A 19404-nucleotide genomic window follows, 5' to 3' on the forward strand; every position below is an offset into this window, starting at 1 on the left:
TGCCATATATTGTTGCCGTATACTATTGCCGTATATTACTGCTATATATTATTGCCACACATTGCCACGTATTATCCCCATATTATGGCCACCTGAAATCACGCGAGCAATCGAGAACACTGAATTTACCGGTAATCGCAAAAGCGCGCGGTAGACGTCACAGATTGATGCCAGCAGCCCGCATCAGAGCTGCCCGATAACAATACTCTTGCTACAATTTAACTTTAAACTAAAGCGGTCTCCGATCGCAGGAAACTTTCTATCGCGGACTAACCCTTCGAGCAGAATATTCCCGAGAAGCGCTCTTCAGATAAACGCTAGTTATAAGCGAACATGCCCCGTTAGGGCCCCGACGCGGTCTTGTTGTCGCAGAAAATTAGGAAGAAAGGAGCTAAACATCCGACACCGTTGTGAAAAGAAGGACGATGACGTCCCTTCGCGAGTAAAATATTAGGCCCTTGCGAACGCGAACGTCAAATTCCACCACGGCTGCGAACGTCCTCCGACCAGTTTCTTCGCGGAAACGGCTCAAAACCTAGGAACGCGCTTTCGCCACAATATAGTCCTATATTAACCCTATTCACACCATAAACATCGACTTCCAACTCCATGTAGAAGCGAAGATATCAACATTAAAATTAAAGAATTAAATTAAAATTTATTTAAATTTAAACATGTAATCTTCGGTATCTCATAAACGACTCAAAAAACAGGTACACGCTTTGCCCTAAATCTCGACACTCAATTCACAATAGAAGCGGAGATATCAACGGTACAAGTTGAAAAATTTTAATCTCCGATATCTCCTAAACGGTTAGAGATACAGGCCTATTTCTGGCACCAAATTAAAGTCCAATCAAAAACCTACATTTTGCCGTAAGTGACGACACTCTGCTCCCACTAGAAGCGGAGATATCAACGGAGAAAGGTTGAAAAATTTTAACCTTCGATATCTCCTAAACGGTTAGAGATACAGGCCTGGCTCTGGCACCAAATTAAAGTCCTCTCAAAACCCTACATTTTGGCGTAAGTGACGACCCTCCGCTCCCAGTAGAAGCGGAGATATCAACGGAGAAAGGTTGGAAAACTTTAACCTTCGATATCTCCTAAACGGTTAGAGATACAGGCCTGGTTCTGGCACCAAATTAAAGTCCTCTCAAAACCCTACATTTTCGACTACATGGACGACTCTCTACTCCCAGTAGAAGCGGAGATATCGACGGAGGAAGGCTGGATATCGACGGAGAAAGGCTGGAAAACTTTAACCTTCGATATCTCCTAAACGGTTAGAGATACAGGCCTGGTTCTGGCACCAAATTAAAGTCCTCTCAAAACCCTACATTTTGCCGTAAGTGGCGACTCTCTGCTCCCAGTAGAAGCGGAGATATCAACGCAGAAAGGTTGGAAAACTTTAACCTTCGATATCTCCTAAACGGTTAGAGATACAGGCCTGGTTCTGGCACCAAATTAAAGTCCTTTCAAAACCCTACATTTCAAAACCCTACATTTTCGACTACATGGACGACTCTCTACTCCCAGCAGAAGCGGAGATATCGACGGAGGAAGGCTGGATATCGACGGAGAAAGGCTGGAAAACTTTAAACTTCGATATCTCCTAAACGGTTAGAGATACAGGCCTGGCTCTGGTACCAAATTAAAGTCCTCTCAAAACCCTACATTTTGCCGTAAATGGCGACTCTCTACTCCCAGTAGAAGCGGAGATATCAACGGAGAAAGGTTGGAAAAGTTTATTCTTCGATATCTCCTAAACGGTTAGAGATACAGGCCTGGCTCTGGTACCAAATTAAAGTCCTTTCAAAACCCTACATTTTCGACTACATGACAAACTCTCTACTCCCAGCAGAAGCGGAGATATCGACGGAGGAAGGCTGGATATCGACGGAGAAAGGCTGGAAAACTTTAACCTTCGATATCTCCTAAACGGTTAGAGATACAGGCATGGCTCTGGTACCAAATTAAAGTCCTCTCAAAACCCTACATTTTGCCGTAAATGGCGACTCTCTACTCCCAGTAGAAACGGAGATATCAACGGAGAAATGTTGGAAAACTTTAACCTTCGATATTTCCTAAACGGCTAGAGATACAAAAGTGTTTCTTGCACCAAAATATAGTCCTGTAAAAACCCTTCATTTCTCCACAAATTACGACTCTCAACTCCCAGTAGAGGCGGAGATATCAACAGTACAATTTAGATAATTTTAACCTTCGATATCTCCTAAACGGCTGGAGATACAGGCCTGTTTTTTGTTTTGTCAAAGTTTAGTCTTGTGAAAACCCTATAGTCACCATAAATTTCGACTCTCAATTCCCAGAAGAAACGGAGATGTCAACGGTACAAGTTGGAAAATTTTAACCTTCGTTATCTCCTAAGCGGCTAGAGATATAGGCCAGTTGTTTTTGCCAAAATGTTGTCCTGTGGCAACCATATTCCCACCATAAATTTCGGCTCTCAATCTCCAGTAAAAGCGGAGATATCAACGGTACAATTTGGAAAACTTTAAGCTTCGATATCTCCTAAACGGCTCGAGATACAGGAAGGTGCTTTTGCCACAGTGTAGTCCTATATCCATCCTATTCTCGCCATAAAGCTCGACTTTCAATTCCCAGTGGAAACGGGTATATTAACAGTAAAATTTAAGAGTGTAAACTTCGTTATCTCCTCAAAGGCTCAATATACAGGAACGTACAGATGTTAATCAAGGCAAGATCGAACAAGTGTCCAGCCATGCAAGGCAAGATCTATGAGGTATTGGGATTACAAATAAGTTTCCGCCGTTTTTTATCAAAAATTAAAAATTTATTGTTAAAGAACGGTACATTACGTTTTATTCAAAGTATTGTCCATCACTAGCCACTACTTTTTCCCATCTTTCTGGCAGCATGTAGATACCACATCGGAAGAACTGTTCATCTTTTGAGGCTATCCAGAAATCGACCCAATTTTTATTATCTTCATATGATGTAAAGCGCCGCTTAGACAGGCCATGTGCCATCGACCGGAACAATGATAATCGGAAGGGGCAATGTCTGGTGAATACGGCGGGTGTGGTAGGACTTCCAAATTAAGTGTTTCCAAATGGGTTTTGACCGGTTTTGCAACATGTGGCCGAGCGTTGACATGTAGGAGAATAATTTTGTCGTGTTTGGAGTAGTAATTGGCGCGTTTTTCCTTGAGTGCTCGGCTCAAACTCATTAATTGTGTTCGGTAGAGAGCTCCAGTAATGGTTTCGCTCGGTTTGAGCAACTCATAATACACGACACCAAGCTGATCCCACGAAATACACAGCATGAGTTTTTTTTCTATAAATATTCGGTTTGGCTGTCGATGTTGAAACATGGCCAGGTGCTCCCCATGATTTTCTCTTCTTTGGGTTATCGTAGTGAATCCATTTTTCATCACCAGTGACTATACGATGCAAAAAACCCTTTCTTTTATGCCTGGCAAGCAGCACTTCACACGTGCAAAATCGGTGCAAATTCAACATCTCTCGGCTTCAGTTCATATGGAACCCAATTTCCTTGTTTTTGAATCATTCCCAACGATTTTAAACAATGTGAAATTGCTCGTGGAGTCACTTCTAATGTAAAGTGCAAGTTCTTCTTGCGTTCGGCACGAATCTTCCTCCAATAATGCTTCCAATTCCGTGTCTTCGTACACTTCCGACCTTCCACTGCGTTCTTTGTATTCCACGTCAAACTCACCGTTTTTAAACTTTTGAAACCACTCACGATAACTTGGTGAATTTAAAGCAGTCTCACCATATACTTCTACAAGCAATCGATGCGCCTCAGCTGCAGATTTCTTCAAATTAAAGAAGTAAATCAAAAGTTCCCGCAAATGGCGCTTATCCGGCACAAAACTTGACATTTTCGCACGAAAAAGATTATGTGATGCTGATACGGAGTCACTAATACTTCAAGGTTATGTTGTTACCAGATGTCCAAACTTACGATATTACGTTTTACATCTGACAATTTCAACATAACCTTCTGATGGGGCCATCTTTTGTCTAACGGCGGAAACTTATTTGTACTCCTAATATCAGCGATACTTTAAAATGAACTAAATGGGATAAATGTATTGAAATAAGCATAATAAAAGTTACGGAAGTCCTTACAAGAGTGTTTGAGAATAATATTAATCTCTAAAGGGAAATGTAAAGTCTAACGTATAAACTAGGAAATAAAAGGAATTATCGAATAAACAGAAATTTGTAAAATATTTTATATTAATTAGATAACAATTAATTAGATAACAAAATCGATAATTCAATTAAAGAAAGAAAAATCAGTAAGAAAAATCATTTATTTTTTCCATATGAAACAACATGCATCATGTACAAGTAATGTGTTCTACTTCAAGTCTAATTCATTGCAATTGATTTGAGATGATGCAATTGATTCGAAGACGAATTTTAGTGCTGTTATAAATTTAGTACATTAGTATTACTTTAATATTGCATGTGTCTGAAATACAAGTCGCGAAATTGCTCCAGCTGCTGGCTTGACATCTTATCATAAGAAGCTCGATAACCTCGAAACAGCTTACTCAAAGTGGAAAAACTTATGATGCGTTGAAAAGATCTAAAGAAGGGCTATAAGCTTGTGCAATAAAAAATTGGGGGAAAGTTTAAGAAATTCGATATGACCGTTTTAAGAAATTTCGTTCGACATGACCCGTTTAAAAAAGTCGATATGACCTTGTCCTGACCTTGGCGACGCCATCCAAGGTCAAGCTCATAATGTCAGTAAATACGTCTATTGAAACCCTAGAAGTTTTATTTGAAACATTTTTTTCTAAAATGCTTAGTTTTTGTGATATTTTACTATCCTTGTACTTTTTATGTAGTCTGTATATTAAACATATCAATATCGATTGCATTGAATAACATTTTTGTATATGGGAGAAAAAAATGAGAAAAGATATGAAACATCATAACAGGTTTCGAAGCCCTCTACTTGAGCACAGCAAAGCAGCTGCTTACCTCCACGACTACCACGCGCTCTTGACTTTGAAGATTTTAGTATCTCTACTTGACTGCAATGTCTATTCATGTATGTTCATAACTAAATAAGAAAATTATAAAATCGAATATAAAAATTATAAAAGTAGCCAGTCATTAGCATCATTTTGTGTCTACGACTACGTTTACACAGCCCAATTTACGCCAAAGTTATAACATCGATGTTATAACTATTGACGTTAAATACCGTGTAAACACTCCTTTACGACGAAGTTATTACATTGATGTAGTAACTTGTTACGTCCTGGACAAGCATAGAACATGCAATGTCTAGATTTGTTTGGTTTACTTCGGATCAGCGCTATTCTTGTCCAAATCCTTATTATTTGAGTCTATTTCCTTTGGAGCTGGGTTACTGTTAGGTTTAAAAATAATAGTATTCTCGCTAGTGTTGAATTTAACTTCAAATATATTTCCCTTTATTTCAGATTTTATTCTCGGGACCGGAGATTTAGATGGATCTGTTTTGAAAACAGCCAGGTCGAGCGTGCCTGGATTATAATAACTTTTCAACAGACGTCTAAATTGAATCCGCCGTCCGGCTCTTCTTGTTCTTTTCGGCATGAGAGATTTTTAGGTAATATTTATTTTAACAATATCTATAATAGAGTAGATGGAAGGGACGTGGTTAAGTTTGAAGAATAAAAAGGCGAATGGTGCTCGTGGTTCAAGCACAACACTCTTAAAGTAAGGAAGAGAAGAACTGTGCTCGTGGTTCAAGCACTGCGCTCTGACAAAAAGGGAGGAATGGTGCTCGTGGTTCAAGTACAACACTCTTAAGGTAAAAGAAAGAAGAACGGTGCTCGTGGTTCAAGCACGGCGTTCTGGAAAAAGATTGAAGATGATAAGAGGGAAGAAAGGTAAAGAAATCTGTACACACATATATATATTATATATATATATATATATATATATATATATATTATGAAATTACTCTATATTGTTAAGTTTAAAAATTCATACACTAAATTTAATGTAGTTAATAGCTGGCTCAATACTTATTCAAGTAATAGAAATGATTCTCTATAGTATCATTATGAGGAAAAGAGGCTCGTTCGACCTTTAATGATTTGGATTTTACGTCTTAACAAGCGTCTTAGCATTTGCAGACGGAGCTGGAGACGGGATTATTCCCAAGAATAATAATCTTTAATACCGACCTTTTTATTCCAGGCTCAAGACCCTTTGGCAATCGGCTAACAAGAGGCTCAGCGAAAGATTGTCTGATGGCTAATTGAAGGCTAACAAGAGACTGCTTAGAGACTGCCGAGAGACTGCCTGCGCGCGAAGGGCCGAGCCCTTTTTATACCCAAGCCCGACACTATGGATATCAATTGAGCGTCTTTTCCTAATTCACCCTTCATTATTTATTGGTTAAAAAATATAAAAATGTTATTATCTAGTAATTAAAATTATACTTAATCATATGTAACGTTTGGTAATTCAGTTGTCTCGTTGTTGGCTGATTTATTAATAAAATTATGTTTTACTAAGAAATGGAAATGTTGTTATTGATTTCCTTTGGTATAATATAAGAATTTGGAAACTTAAAAGAATTATTTCATTCAGGCGTAGTAATCGTTAAAGTTAAATAATACGAATAGATACTCTTATAATTCTAAAGCGCATATACATTAGAATAGGCGGTTTGACAATAATATTTGAGGAATTATTTGCGAAATATGATGGCAATTATTTAATATCGTTTAAAAAGAAAAAAAATAGAAGAAAGAAAGGAAATTATTTTCCTCCTCGAGTCTTTGTTTCAGGTCTTTGTTTAGTTCGCAGTACGTGGGACAGCTATCACTCGATGATATCTATAACATAAACACATTCCAATATGTGCGCGGCTGTGCCCGAACGAAATCGTTCTTAGTCCCCGAGACAAATGAATTTATAAGCTAGCTCTAAATTTATTTCTTAAATTTTCTTATTCTCTCTTTTCCTATTTTAAATATTTACTATGTCGATGTCTGCTTCAGTCCTATGTTAATGTTAATTTTATTTCAAAATATGCTATTTATGATTATTTTTATGTTATTTAGTTGTTTGATAATCTATCGCTTACTAAACGAAGCAAGAAGGTAGAAGGAAGAGAGAGAAAGAAGAAGATAGATGATGATTCAGTAAATAGTTTCGAGTATTAATGATATTATATTATATTAACGATAAAAGACGGCAGAGGTACCTGTTGATTGCAGAGGTGTTTGTAGGAGGCGTTGCAGTTGGATTAGTCGATGATAGGTAAGGATTTGATTGGGTAGGAAAAGGTATGGTGAGTTTTGGTGAGAAGATAGAGAATTTTAATATGGTGGAACGTTACACGTTGCTCGCGCGAGCGCAAGAGCAGGAAGGTTAGGTCATATAGACTGCACCATGATACAGCTGGGGTATACTTTCCGTGTTATTTGCACCAAAAGATATTTTACCACGCAGGCATCATTTTCGCTCATCTAACTTACATGGGCATCTTCCTTTTATTAGTATCTAGGGACGTACAGAGCCTGATTTTGCTCTTAGGTCCTTGAAAATTTGTAATAAATGGAAATGTAGGCACCGCGGGATGAACTTTCATTCAAAATTTTTATTCGATTTTTATTTAGATTTTTTTTTCCAAAAAAGCGCTCTGTACGTCCCCTGCGAACGTCCCTGCGGACGTTAATCCTGATTGCAAATGTAAAATGATTTTCTCCATATTTTGGTCATAATTTCTAATATATGGTCTGTTCTTTGTAGCTGCACTGCTGAACTGGTGCAATAAGCTAGAATGAGAAAACCTATATTTGTCTCACTTTAACTTATTGCACCAGTTCAACAGTGCAGCTACAAAGAACAGACCAATAATCTTGCCTAGTTCGCGGGTCTCCACGAGAGGTCTCTAGTGTGGCTCCTGCAGACCCTTAGGGCAAGAACACAGGCTTTTGCATAACACATAATACATAACGCATAAGAGAATAAACCAATTAGTTTACTTCATTTCCCTCCTCAGGACAGAAATGAAGAACTCTGATTTGGGCCCTTTGGGCCAGAGCACAGACTTCTGCATAACGCATAATACACAACGCATAAGAGAATCAACCAATCAGAGTTCTTCATTTCTGTCCTGAGGAGGGAAATGAAGAAAACTAATTGGTTTATTCTCTTATGCATTATGTATTATGTGTTATGCAAAAGCCTGTGCTCTTGCCCTTAAGGCCTATCCAGACAAACTTGCATAAGCGCGTAACGCATATGCATAAAGAAATTGACCAATTATGATCCGTGTAGTAAAAAAATGTTTTTTGTATTAAACATACGATTAGTCAATTTCCTTATGCATAAGCGCGTAACGCATATGCATAAGAAAATTGACTAATCGTATGTTTAATACAAAAAACATTTTTTTACTACACGGATCATAATTGGTCAATTTCCTTATGCATATGCGTTACGCGCTTATGCAAGTTTGTCTGAATAGGCCTTTATAGTCACTTATAGTCGAAACTCGATAACATTCGTTATCAGAGCTGTTGCGAGAAAGGATATAACGCATTGAGTATCATTTACTGTTCCCTTCGATGATCAACATTGTTCACACATTGGGTAACAACAAAATTACAGCGTAATTTCTCTCACCTTTCCCTGTATTAATTATTATAATTATCCGAAAAAGAGGTTAAATTTGTGAGAGGTCGAATCTTCATCACTTTACCCGATTGATGAAATGTCTGAAAAAACATTAATAAACAGTATGGTTGCCTTCAGTAGAAGGGAATATGATGATTTCCAGATGCATCTCTCGTCAATGACAGAATGGCCAGGTATTAACATCAGTGTTGATAAAGGTAAGCTACATGTGCATAATTTATTTAGAGATGGTACAATTTGCAGAAAGGATTATGTTCTAATACAGCTCATCGCACAAAATTGTGTTTTAGATTTACAAGCAACACTCAACATATCGATGCTCATTATGGAATTGTATCGATTAATACCTTATAAGGAAGACCGTTATGTGCACTTTCATCCCTTCAATATGCCTCATATTAAAGTACGTAAAATTGATCTAATTGGAGTAGTTACAAACATTAAACGCAATTCCGATAACCTACTTTTAACAAGTAAGAACCAAATGATAAACGATAGAAAGATTGATTTAATGATCAAGAGTATCCTTAGATGAGCTAATATTTTTTGTAATTTTATAGTTGAGGATGGAACAGGAGTAGTTGAGATTAATTACAAGCTGGAAAAATATTTATCTTTGCTGCAACAACGAAAGAAAATCGATCAATATAAAGAGCAAGCTAAAAATTTAACAAGATATGAAATAATAAAAAATTCCTTTAAAGATTGCCCAGGAAAATTTCCTGAAACACGTCCACAGTTCTCTTATACGAATAATGTTTCTCTTCTAGATAAAGCTGTAAGTAACAATTATTGTCATTTGCTGTCATTTCATTGGCATTTACGCACTGACATATGTAACGAAATACAAAATTATTTTCGACAGATTCTATAGAACAAATGGTGGTCCGAAACAAATAATGGTTTATTGGGCAAAGAAATCAAACTGTTTGATTATGTATCTGTCAATAGATATCCCTGTTTTGATGTAAAATTTCAGAAAATCCCGCAAGAAATTACAATGGAATTTATCGAACATGCAAGGTTAACAGTTTTTGCAATATCTGTAACATGTATATCTGAAGCAACATACAATAAAAAGTTATCTACATGGATGAACACCACTATCCGCCAAAGATATACGAAGAGGTCGGAATAAAGTATTCATTACAAACTTTATTAGTATTACAGGTATGATATTAAAAGGTTATTTTGGATACTTAACTATTAACTTTATTAAAAATTATAATTAAACAAATTGCAAGTAGATTTATCACTCGAATCAAATATCTGAATGCGACGCATAAAATGATGAGTAGAGAAAAATTTTATAATGAGACATATGATGTGTAAATAATAATTATATCTGTAACCTTCTCACGCACACACACTCACACAAAATTTAAAATACTTATGTTGTCTTTTATTGTTTTGTTTCATGCTTTGTGTCTCGAACCAGTAAAAGAACATCAACTACAAATCTTATGAGTTACTGACTATTGCTCCTATTGTTCCTGTGCAATGACTTTGAACCGATATAATATCTACATAGTAGATTTACTCTTTCCCAAGAAACTTCCTGAACTGCCATGATAATTATATTTATTTCTTAAATATTACATTCTGACACGACGAGTCACAATGAGATATAAGTGTACTTTGTTTCGTTTCAACCTACCACATCACAATGTGCATCGGTTTGCACAATTCTTTGAAAAAGAAAAAAACAAAAAGCAGACTGTTGCTGTTGTTATTGGCTGACCTTCCGCGAATAGCCCTTTGAGAACATTTTACCTTTACGAGGTAAGTATTTCATAATTGCAACTATATTAGTTGGTGGTTACGCACACATGTACATATCGTTGCACACGTCGCTTGCCTTTTGATCTAGGTGTGATGCGATGATATATCCAAATCGAGTAATCGAAACGACATACATACTTGAGGCTTGAAGATACGTTATTGAACAGTGTCGCTCAATGTACTTTACTTATATGGTGTATACTCTACTATTATGGATAGCACGATATTTCCTAAAGATTACTAACGAAAAAGCAGAAACGAGCATAGGTGTACGTCTGTCGAATCTGTCGTAAATGGAAAAGAGAAATACATTTGAAATGAGCATGTTGCATATTAGCTGGAAAATAATATTTTGACGTTGACAAGATTTAACATCCATTGTGGCAGCAGAACCAGTTGAGAGCGTCGACAATACCGGGGGATTCCTGCTTGAACATTGAACAAGAGATGATGGGAGTGTTAAGAGCATAATTGAGTAAAGTAATGATGACTATCGAAACAGCTTTAGTGGATGAAACTGGACTTTTGATTGATCAGTGAAATTTTTATCAAAGCTGTACGGGTTGTTACATGCTGTGTTCAACTTTTGTGAAAACAAAGTTAATATTGTGTCAATTGCTTATCGGTTGACTTTCGGTATGAAAAATATTGAGAAAGAATTAAGAAGGAATATTTAATTATTGTAACTACTACCGTTTCCAGATTTTTCGAATGCCCCTTGAAGGATATTCAATTTGTTCTCCTGAGGAGAATAATTCATTATTTTACCCATAGGTGGCTCCGCGATAATGAGATAAGTTTCCGCCAGAATAATTGACCCAAGCACCTTGTCTATGGATAGCTGTATTATTTACATTTAGATCTAAGCGAGACCTAAAAGTATGTACGAATCAGACTCACTGACCGCGGTAATCACTCGCTACACGTTAAATCTGCCCACTTTGATCACTGATACATTGTGCTTCTATGAGAAATTCTTATCAATAATAACAGGGCGCCTCTTTGCAAAGATGTCTTCTAACGAAAGCACGAGCAAAGGGGAATACGAATCCAATGAAACTGGTAATAGAAAACATCGCTATGTTTGATACAAATTCCACATTTGCGTACATACGTCTACGTTAACTTTTTTTTTGTATGATATTCGCGAAATAATATTTTAACGTTGACTTGTTTAGCATCCATTGCGACAGCGGAGTCAGTCGTGAACACCGGTAACAGCGAAGACTTTCCAATAAACGTCAGGGAAGAGTTCGCTAAAATTTTTAAATCATGTTATCACATTAGGATCGCTGCGAAAACAAATAAGCGTAATAAACAGCACGGTAAAGTGATCAAAGACATTTTATCGAGGATGTACATATTGTACAATGGCATAATCGAAAGAATCGCGAAAGATGCAAAAACAGATGAGATTGCGACTCTTGCGCAAGCTTATCTATATCTGTTTGATATACGTATTGCTGAAACGGATAATAAGGAAATAACGTTTGCCGAAGATGCTATTACGAAATGTATAGAGTTGTTGAAAGGAAGAGAGCCCGATCAAAAATTTATTTTAATAGCACTAAGCGTATTCGTCCTTGGGCACTTTGTATCATAAGCAAAACAATGAGGAATTATCTCTATTAGCTTTCAATGAAGCGTTCCAATTCTACTTGGCCTACACTGACGAAGGAGAAACGTATCCTGCACCTTTCTACATCGCGCCGCATTTTGGCCTCAAATGTTTAGACCCGATAGATTTACTGGAAAAAAGAGGTGCATTAGTTATGGATGCTTTGTTGAAGGGGCATGCAAATTTAGGTACGCATGTAGCAACGAATCGGGTGTACACTGATAAAATTGCAAGGTGTCAGCATAAGTTATTGAGTAAAAGATTTGATAGTCTATCGCCAACTGCAGATTGTGCAACGTGGACTCTGATGGTAGAGTCTTTATCCGAATACTTCATAATGCACAATCGTTTTACTGAGGCTAGAGGTCATCTTGCTGCTGTCAGCTGCGTCATTTATGATGAAGAAATTTTATGAGAATCAATACGTAACAACGGACGAACGAAAGAATCCTAGTGAGAAGAGATCGATAGATTAGCAGTATCAACAAGCATCTGCTGATATTGCTAAATATTGGACAAAATATGGAATACAACTTTTATGTTCATCACAAGAAAGAATTTTGCATGGTACAGCGAAGGAACTTTGCGAGGTGTGTAATTCAACATCGTTATTTCCAGCAAAATTCAAGGAATCCAAGGAATCCAAGGAATCTAATAAATTGTTAATATTTGATAACGTAAGGGAAAATCTGAAAAAATTCACTGCCACGATCACAGATAGCTACTTATTGAGTTATACTGACGCTAATATACTTTTCGAGACTGTTATGAAGTATCTTGATGAGGAAATAACATACTATACTTTTGAGAAATCTCCAATAACGTATTTGTCGATTATATTAAATTTTTCGCGTGCTATGTAAGCGGAACTAATAAATTGGAATTGTATAAACAACGTTTATACAATTCCATCTGTAAACAACGTTTACAGATTTTATTAACTACTTTAGAAAATACATCCTAATGGTGATTTTAATATCTGGCCGGTGGTTATTGAAACACTCATTTGTACTAATGATGTGTTCGATGTAATGTACGAATCTTCACGATTGCAATTTGATCCACCGAAGGAATCGGGACAGTCGACTGATGAACCAGCCGATGAATCAAACAGTGAAATGCCAACTATACTGTCCGAAGTGTTAAAGAGTATCATAATATTAAGGAGTAATTTATATGCTTCCAAATAGACACCTTACCGACACATGTGAACGTCTCGGATAACATAAACTACGATATACGACGTTATTATTATACAACAAGATATATCGGTTATCGTTGATTCCAGTTATTATTGCACCTCTCTGTGTTTGATCCTTCAACAATATTTAATTTCTATCGATATTTGATCTGAGAGAAAAAAAGATATCCGTCTCTGTATAAGTGATCTCGGCGAGGCAAGAGGAATGCTTGTTTCAGCCGGAATAAGTGATCAAGATACTTTGATACACATGCGAGTACATATTTGTATGTTTACATATGCGCTTGCTTTATAGCTAAACAAGATCTGAAGGTGTACACTGATCCTATATTCACTAACGGCCAAGTGGTATTACTTGACGCCAGTTCTCTTGAACGTGATCAATAAGACGCTCGTGCTCGCACGAGGAGTCCTCGTTGATGTCATCGATCGATCAACGCTTCTCTTTCTAAACATGTCCACTAACGAAAGCACGAATGAGCGAGGATGTGAATCTATCGAATCTGGTAATAGACAAGAATAACATGTACATTTGAAACGAGTGTTTTCTCTTCTCTCTTCTCTACGTATTGTCTAGAAAATGATATTTCAACGTTGACTTGTTTAGCATCCATTCCGGCAGCGGTATTGCCGGTTGATATTGCCGAAGATACCGAGAATACCGATACCGAGGACGAGCGCGCTGGACGATAAACGTTAGTGAAGAATATGTTGAAATTTATAAATCGTTGCGCACGGTTATGGCGGACGTAAAAGAGGCTTGCTTTTCCAAGAAACAGAATAAAATGATCAAAGGGATAAAATCGAAGATGGACAAATTTTACCGTGACATAATCACATCGGAAGAGTTAAACGTCGATAATATTGTACTTCTCGCATATGCCTACTTACTGCTGCACCGTATATATGCTGACAGCGAAGATGACACAAAATTAGATACTGCTCGATTCCACATTAGCAGATGTACGGAGCTTTTTAAAGGAAAGGAGACAGATCGTAAAGCTATTTTGTTAGCTGTTTAGGTTGTTTTTACAGCAAGCTGCATAAGCGTGAAGCGTCTCTGGTAGCTTTTGAGAAAGTACTACAGCTATATCTGACATATGTCACGGATAAAGATGAGTATCTGGCTCCTATTGATATTGTATCCTCTGTCACCCTTGACTCGTCAGATCCTGAATTTATGCTAGAGGTGCTCTGTACAAAAGTTTTCCGAGACTTATTAGCGGAGCGTAAAAGTGAAAAGACAGATAGAGTATCTAACTGGATAATCATCGATAAAATAGCCGTGTGTAAACATAAGTTACTGAGGAGGTTGTTGAATAGGACATTGTCAGATACAGACGATACTGGGTGGACTACGCATTTGATATCTTTAGCCCAAATTTTCATAAGTTACGAACGTTTTCCCGAAGCTAAGAAACATCTTGCTGCGGCTTCCTTTATAATGGACAAGCACTGTCAGAAAATATATGTGAAAATGGACGAACGAGAAAACTCGATCGAAGAGATTTTGTCAGATAAGATTTTGTCAGATATGTATCGAGAAACTACGAGTGTTATTGATTGGACTTGGGCGAGATACGGCCTCAAGCTGTTGCAGTCATCGCGGGAACGATTATTGCACGCTGTAGAAAATGAACCTCGCGCGACATGCAAGTCCCAACTATTATCTGCGCAAGAGTCCGAAAAGCAGTCTGATCAGTCGTTAGTATTCACTGACACGATACAAGATCTCGAAGGATTCACTGCTGAGATCACGGATAAGCACCTTTCGAGTTATGATGATACCAAAGCAGTTTTTACGGCTGTTTTGGCGCGTATTCGTACAGCACAAGAGTACATTACACTAACTAAACCCCTAATAATCTATACCAGTGAAGATCCTTGTATGTCAATGTATGTGACGATGATGCGAGGCAATGCCAACGCGTACAAATATCTTGCAGGCTATGAACATGATAGAACTAAGCGAGAGAAATTGCATAAATTGCAACTACAGAGTTTACAACATATTTTAGATAAATTGAGCACACATTCCTCGATAGATCTCATAAAGCCGATTTGGATGGAAGTAGCAATTACTCACTCCAATATATTGGATATAGTCACTGAAAGATATCGGTATGGTAATGATTTCTTGTGTAAAGAAATGTTCGATGAAATAAACAAATTGGTAAATAATATCATAAGTAATTGGCGATCATATATGCATGGTTCTTCATAAATCAACAGATATTATATCAGCAGATTGTAATAGATTGTATGTTACTACGGCTGAGCGATCTTGACAACAAATTATGTTCTTTCCCGGTAAACATAATAGTATCATCGATGTTGCAATGTCAGCTAAATCATATGGTATGTTACGTGACTGTTACTTTGTTATATAACAAAGCAACTTGTTGCGTAACCATACCATATAATTTAGCTGACATTGCAATATCGATGATACTTTGTGTTACACATGGCGCAAACACGCGTACAAAATACCTGCCATTTATGCTGAAACAAGAAAATACCTAGTCTTCAATTATCATGTTCATTCGTGATGAGAGTTACTCCTAAGAAAGGGTGAAATTCGCATACAAAAACCTTTAATAATTTTTATACTATGTATTTATAAATATTTGTGAAACTGTAATATAAATTGTTGATAATTTGGTCATCGTATTGTCTTAATAAGATTTATATAATATATTCTTTGTGTAAACGCGCTTCGCGTATTTTCGCTTGAGAGTTAAATGTCAATAAATATTTCGTTATTACCGTCAAAGCAGTTGCCGCTATTAGTAATTAGTATTCCCGTACGATTTACCTCTTGATTTACTTTCGACGAGAAAGTAGTTCTTAATTTTATCTATAGAGAATCAGGTAAGGATATAAGGATCGCTCCTGTGAGGTTGAGTAAACGAAGAATCTTGTAAGGATACGATGAGATGTTTATCGCTGATCGGTAATATAAATAAAAGTATACACCAATCTGACCCACCCCACCGGCCTCTGATCATTCGTCGGATGCTAATCCTGCTGAACGTAACGCTGAATCTCGCATGTTTGTACAAGTTCTCTTGAGTGGTATTGGCAAATTATTGACGCGTTTCTTTTCAAAGATGCACACTGGCGGAAGCATAAGCGAGGAAAGATACAAATTTGGCGAATCGGGTAATGAGAAATGAGTGATACATTCGACGTATCATTTGTATGTCGCACAGTATCCGTGAAATAATTTTCTCTAACGTTCACTTGTTTAGCGTGCGCCACAACGTAGTACGCTACAACGAAGAGGATCAACAACGCCAAGAGCGTCGAGAGAGCGTCTGACAATGGACGTTGACGAGGATTTTCTATTGGTTTTAAAATCATCATTTGATATGTTGAAAGACTCACGGACAAGAAGCTACGATGAAAAACTGAAGGAAAAAAGTAGAGCGTTAGCATCGAGCATGGGCAGATTATTTCGCGATTTCATCGATTCGCAAAGCTCAAAAACCAACGAAATTGTAATTCTTGCACAAGCTTACTCATTTTTCTGTATGTGAATGTGTACCTTGATGATGATGAACATACTTGTGAAATTTATGTAGTATGAAACGTGTAGAGCTATTGAGCGGAAAAGAAACGAACCGCAACGTAGTTGTTACAGTTATAAGAGCATGTTACTATTTAGGACTATTGTTTCCCTCGAAAGAAATACGTTGGAGAAAATCTTGTCATCCTATGACAAAGCGGTGCAGTTACATTGGATTTATACTAAAGAAGAGGAAGAATATCCTATACTCCTGTTGATGTTGCAACAGTTTTTGGGCTCGTGGAAGAAATTACGTCTAAAGTCGTACTGGACGACTTATTTATATTATTATCTTTAAGAGCCATGTATTTCATGCGCATATCGGCATGTAGATCAATCGCTTGCAAGCGAACGTATGTACACAAAATATAGTGCTGTAAAAACCCTACAACCCACCATAACTTTCTACTCTCAACTCCCACTAGAAGCGGAGATATCAACGGTACAAGTTGGAAAACTTTAACCTTCGATATCTCCTAAACGGCTAGAGACACAGGCCTGCTTTTTGCACAAAAATATAGTTCTGTAAAAATCCTACAACCCACCATAACTTTCTACTCTCAACTCCGAGTAGAAGCGGAGATATCAACGGTACAAGTTGGAAAACTTTAACCTTCGATATCTCCTAAACGGCTAGAGATACAGGCCTGTTTTTTGCACCAAAATATAGTGCTGTAAAAACCCTACAACCCACTATAAATTTCTACCCTCAACTCCCAGTAGAAGCGGAGATATCAACGGTACAAGTTGGAAAACTTTCATCTTCGATATCTCCTAAACGGCTAGAGATACAGGCCTGTTTTTTGCACCAAAATAGTCCTTTAAAAACCCTACATTCACCATAAATTTCAACTCTCAACTCCCAGTAGAAGCGGAGATATCATCGGTACAAGTTGGAAAAGTTTCACCTTCGATATCTCCTAAACGGCTAGAGATACAGTCCTGTTTTTTGCACAAAAATATAGTGCTGTAAAAACCCTACAACCCACCATAACTTTCTACTCTCAACTCCCACTAGAAGCGGAGATATCAACGGTACAAGTTGGAAAACTTTAACCTTCGATATCTCCTAAACGGCTAGAGATACAGTCCTGTTTTTTGCATCAAAATATAGTCCTGTAAAAACCCTACATTCACCATAACTTTCTGCTCTCAAATCCCGGTAGAAGCGGAGATATCAACGGTACAAGTTGGAAAATTTTAATCTTCGATATCTCCTAAACGGCTAGAGATACAGGCCTGTTTTTTGCACCAAAATATAGTCCTGTAAAAACATTACATTCACCATAAATTTCGGCTCTCAACTCCCAGTAGAAGATTTAAACAATCGCTCCTGAACTTTTACATGACTTTCATGTTATTCGTTTTCCTTTATATACGTTAGTTTGATAATATCTCACGTAGTCTAAGCATAAAATCCAATGGGTTAAGTCTTTCCATTCATTGCCTTAAGTAGCCAATATTTGGACCTCTTTGATTCATTTTGCACCGTTATTTTTTTGGTTAAAGAATACTGTCTTACAACTACTACTTTGGCATACAAGATAATTCGTTAGATTCTAAAGGTTTGCAGTTTAGGCCAATATTGCTGACTTTTAGACTCTCTTCTTTAATTACTTTTTATTAAAAGAAATAAAATGTTCAAACAATACTTTTTGCTCTGCTTATAGGTAATATTTACCTTGAGATAATTTATATAAAGGAAAAATGTGTTTCGGAATATTTCTTAGATCTCATGTGATTTCACATCACATCGCATAAATGAGATAGTCGTTAGGACCAAAATGAGAGCTCCTCAACTAAGGAATAGCTGTGCACAGGTTTCCTACGTTCACAGATTTCGATGTTACGATGAGTTGACAGCTGAAAAAACTGAGTTGGTAGATGTGTTGTCTTCACGTTGCGCTGTCAATACCTTCAGTATTAACGGGACTCGGAAAACTGGGACCAGCGTTCACTATAATACGCAAGGCGATACCATCTTTCAACCTTTCGTCATTGGCCACAACGAAACCCGCTGGTCCCTTCGCATATCGCATTCCGAATAAGCATGCTTTATTAATTACAGTGTATATTTATACATGTACACATCGCCGTTTCTTACACAATTACTTTATCGTACGAAATATATTATAAGTATACGAAATATTGCTACTGCCTTATGTGTAAAAGTACTCTCGTGACTCTATCGTGTCGTAACACTCGACACGCATCGGCGTCATCGTGCCACTTTTTTATACACGTTCAATCAAAGATGTGAGCGTGTCTCTTGTATTCATTCACTCTATTTCTAAATCTTTATCTCGTTATATAGGGTTGTATCTATTTTATGATATACAAATGTATGTATATATATATGTATATATAACACGTCACTTCAGTATTTATAAAAAAGAAAAAAAATTATACTTGTACATATTACATCTCACAACTTCCTCACTTTCTCGCACTCTATATTTATATTCTCTTTGTACAATTTTTACTTACACTTGCATTAATTATGAAGATACATTCACAACACACGTCACTGCGACTGAAACTTTCTCTCTCTCTCTCTCTCTCT

At 37.1% G+C, this 19404-nt stretch overlaps 1 protein-coding gene and 1 pseudogene across 1 annotated transcript; both read left to right on the top strand.

Moving 5' to 3' along the window:
• Positions 1-8396: 8396 nt before the first annotated feature.
• Positions 8397-10370, top strand: LOC112589218 (uncharacterized; annotated as a pseudogene).
• Positions 10371-10701: 331 nt separating this feature from the next.
• LOC105181565 (protein KBP homolog) lies at positions 10702-15863 on the top strand. Its single transcript, XM_025301583.1, has 3 exons — positions 10702-11516; positions 11633-13779; positions 13881-15863. The coding sequence occupies exon 3, from the start codon at positions 14454-14456 to the stop codon at positions 15495-15497; it is 1044 nt and encodes a 347-aa protein (XP_025157368.1). The 5' UTR covers positions 10702-11516; positions 11633-13779; positions 13881-14453; the 3' UTR covers positions 15498-15863.
• Positions 15864-19404: the final 3541 nt, after the last annotated feature.

The sequence above is a fragment of the Harpegnathos saltator genome, unplaced genomic scaffold (genome assembly GCF_003227715.2).
Source record: "Harpegnathos saltator strain DR-91 unplaced genomic scaffold, Hsal_v8.6 scaffold114, whole genome shotgun sequence".
NCBI lineage: Eukaryota > Metazoa > Arthropoda > Insecta > Hymenoptera > Formicidae > Harpegnathos > Harpegnathos saltator.

Bases quoted from the DNA above. Each gene is read 5' to 3' on its own strand.
- LOC105181565 (XM_025301583.1), top strand. From the start codon at position 14,454: ATGCTAGAGGTGCTCTGTACAAAAGTTTTCCGAGACTTATTAGCGGAG.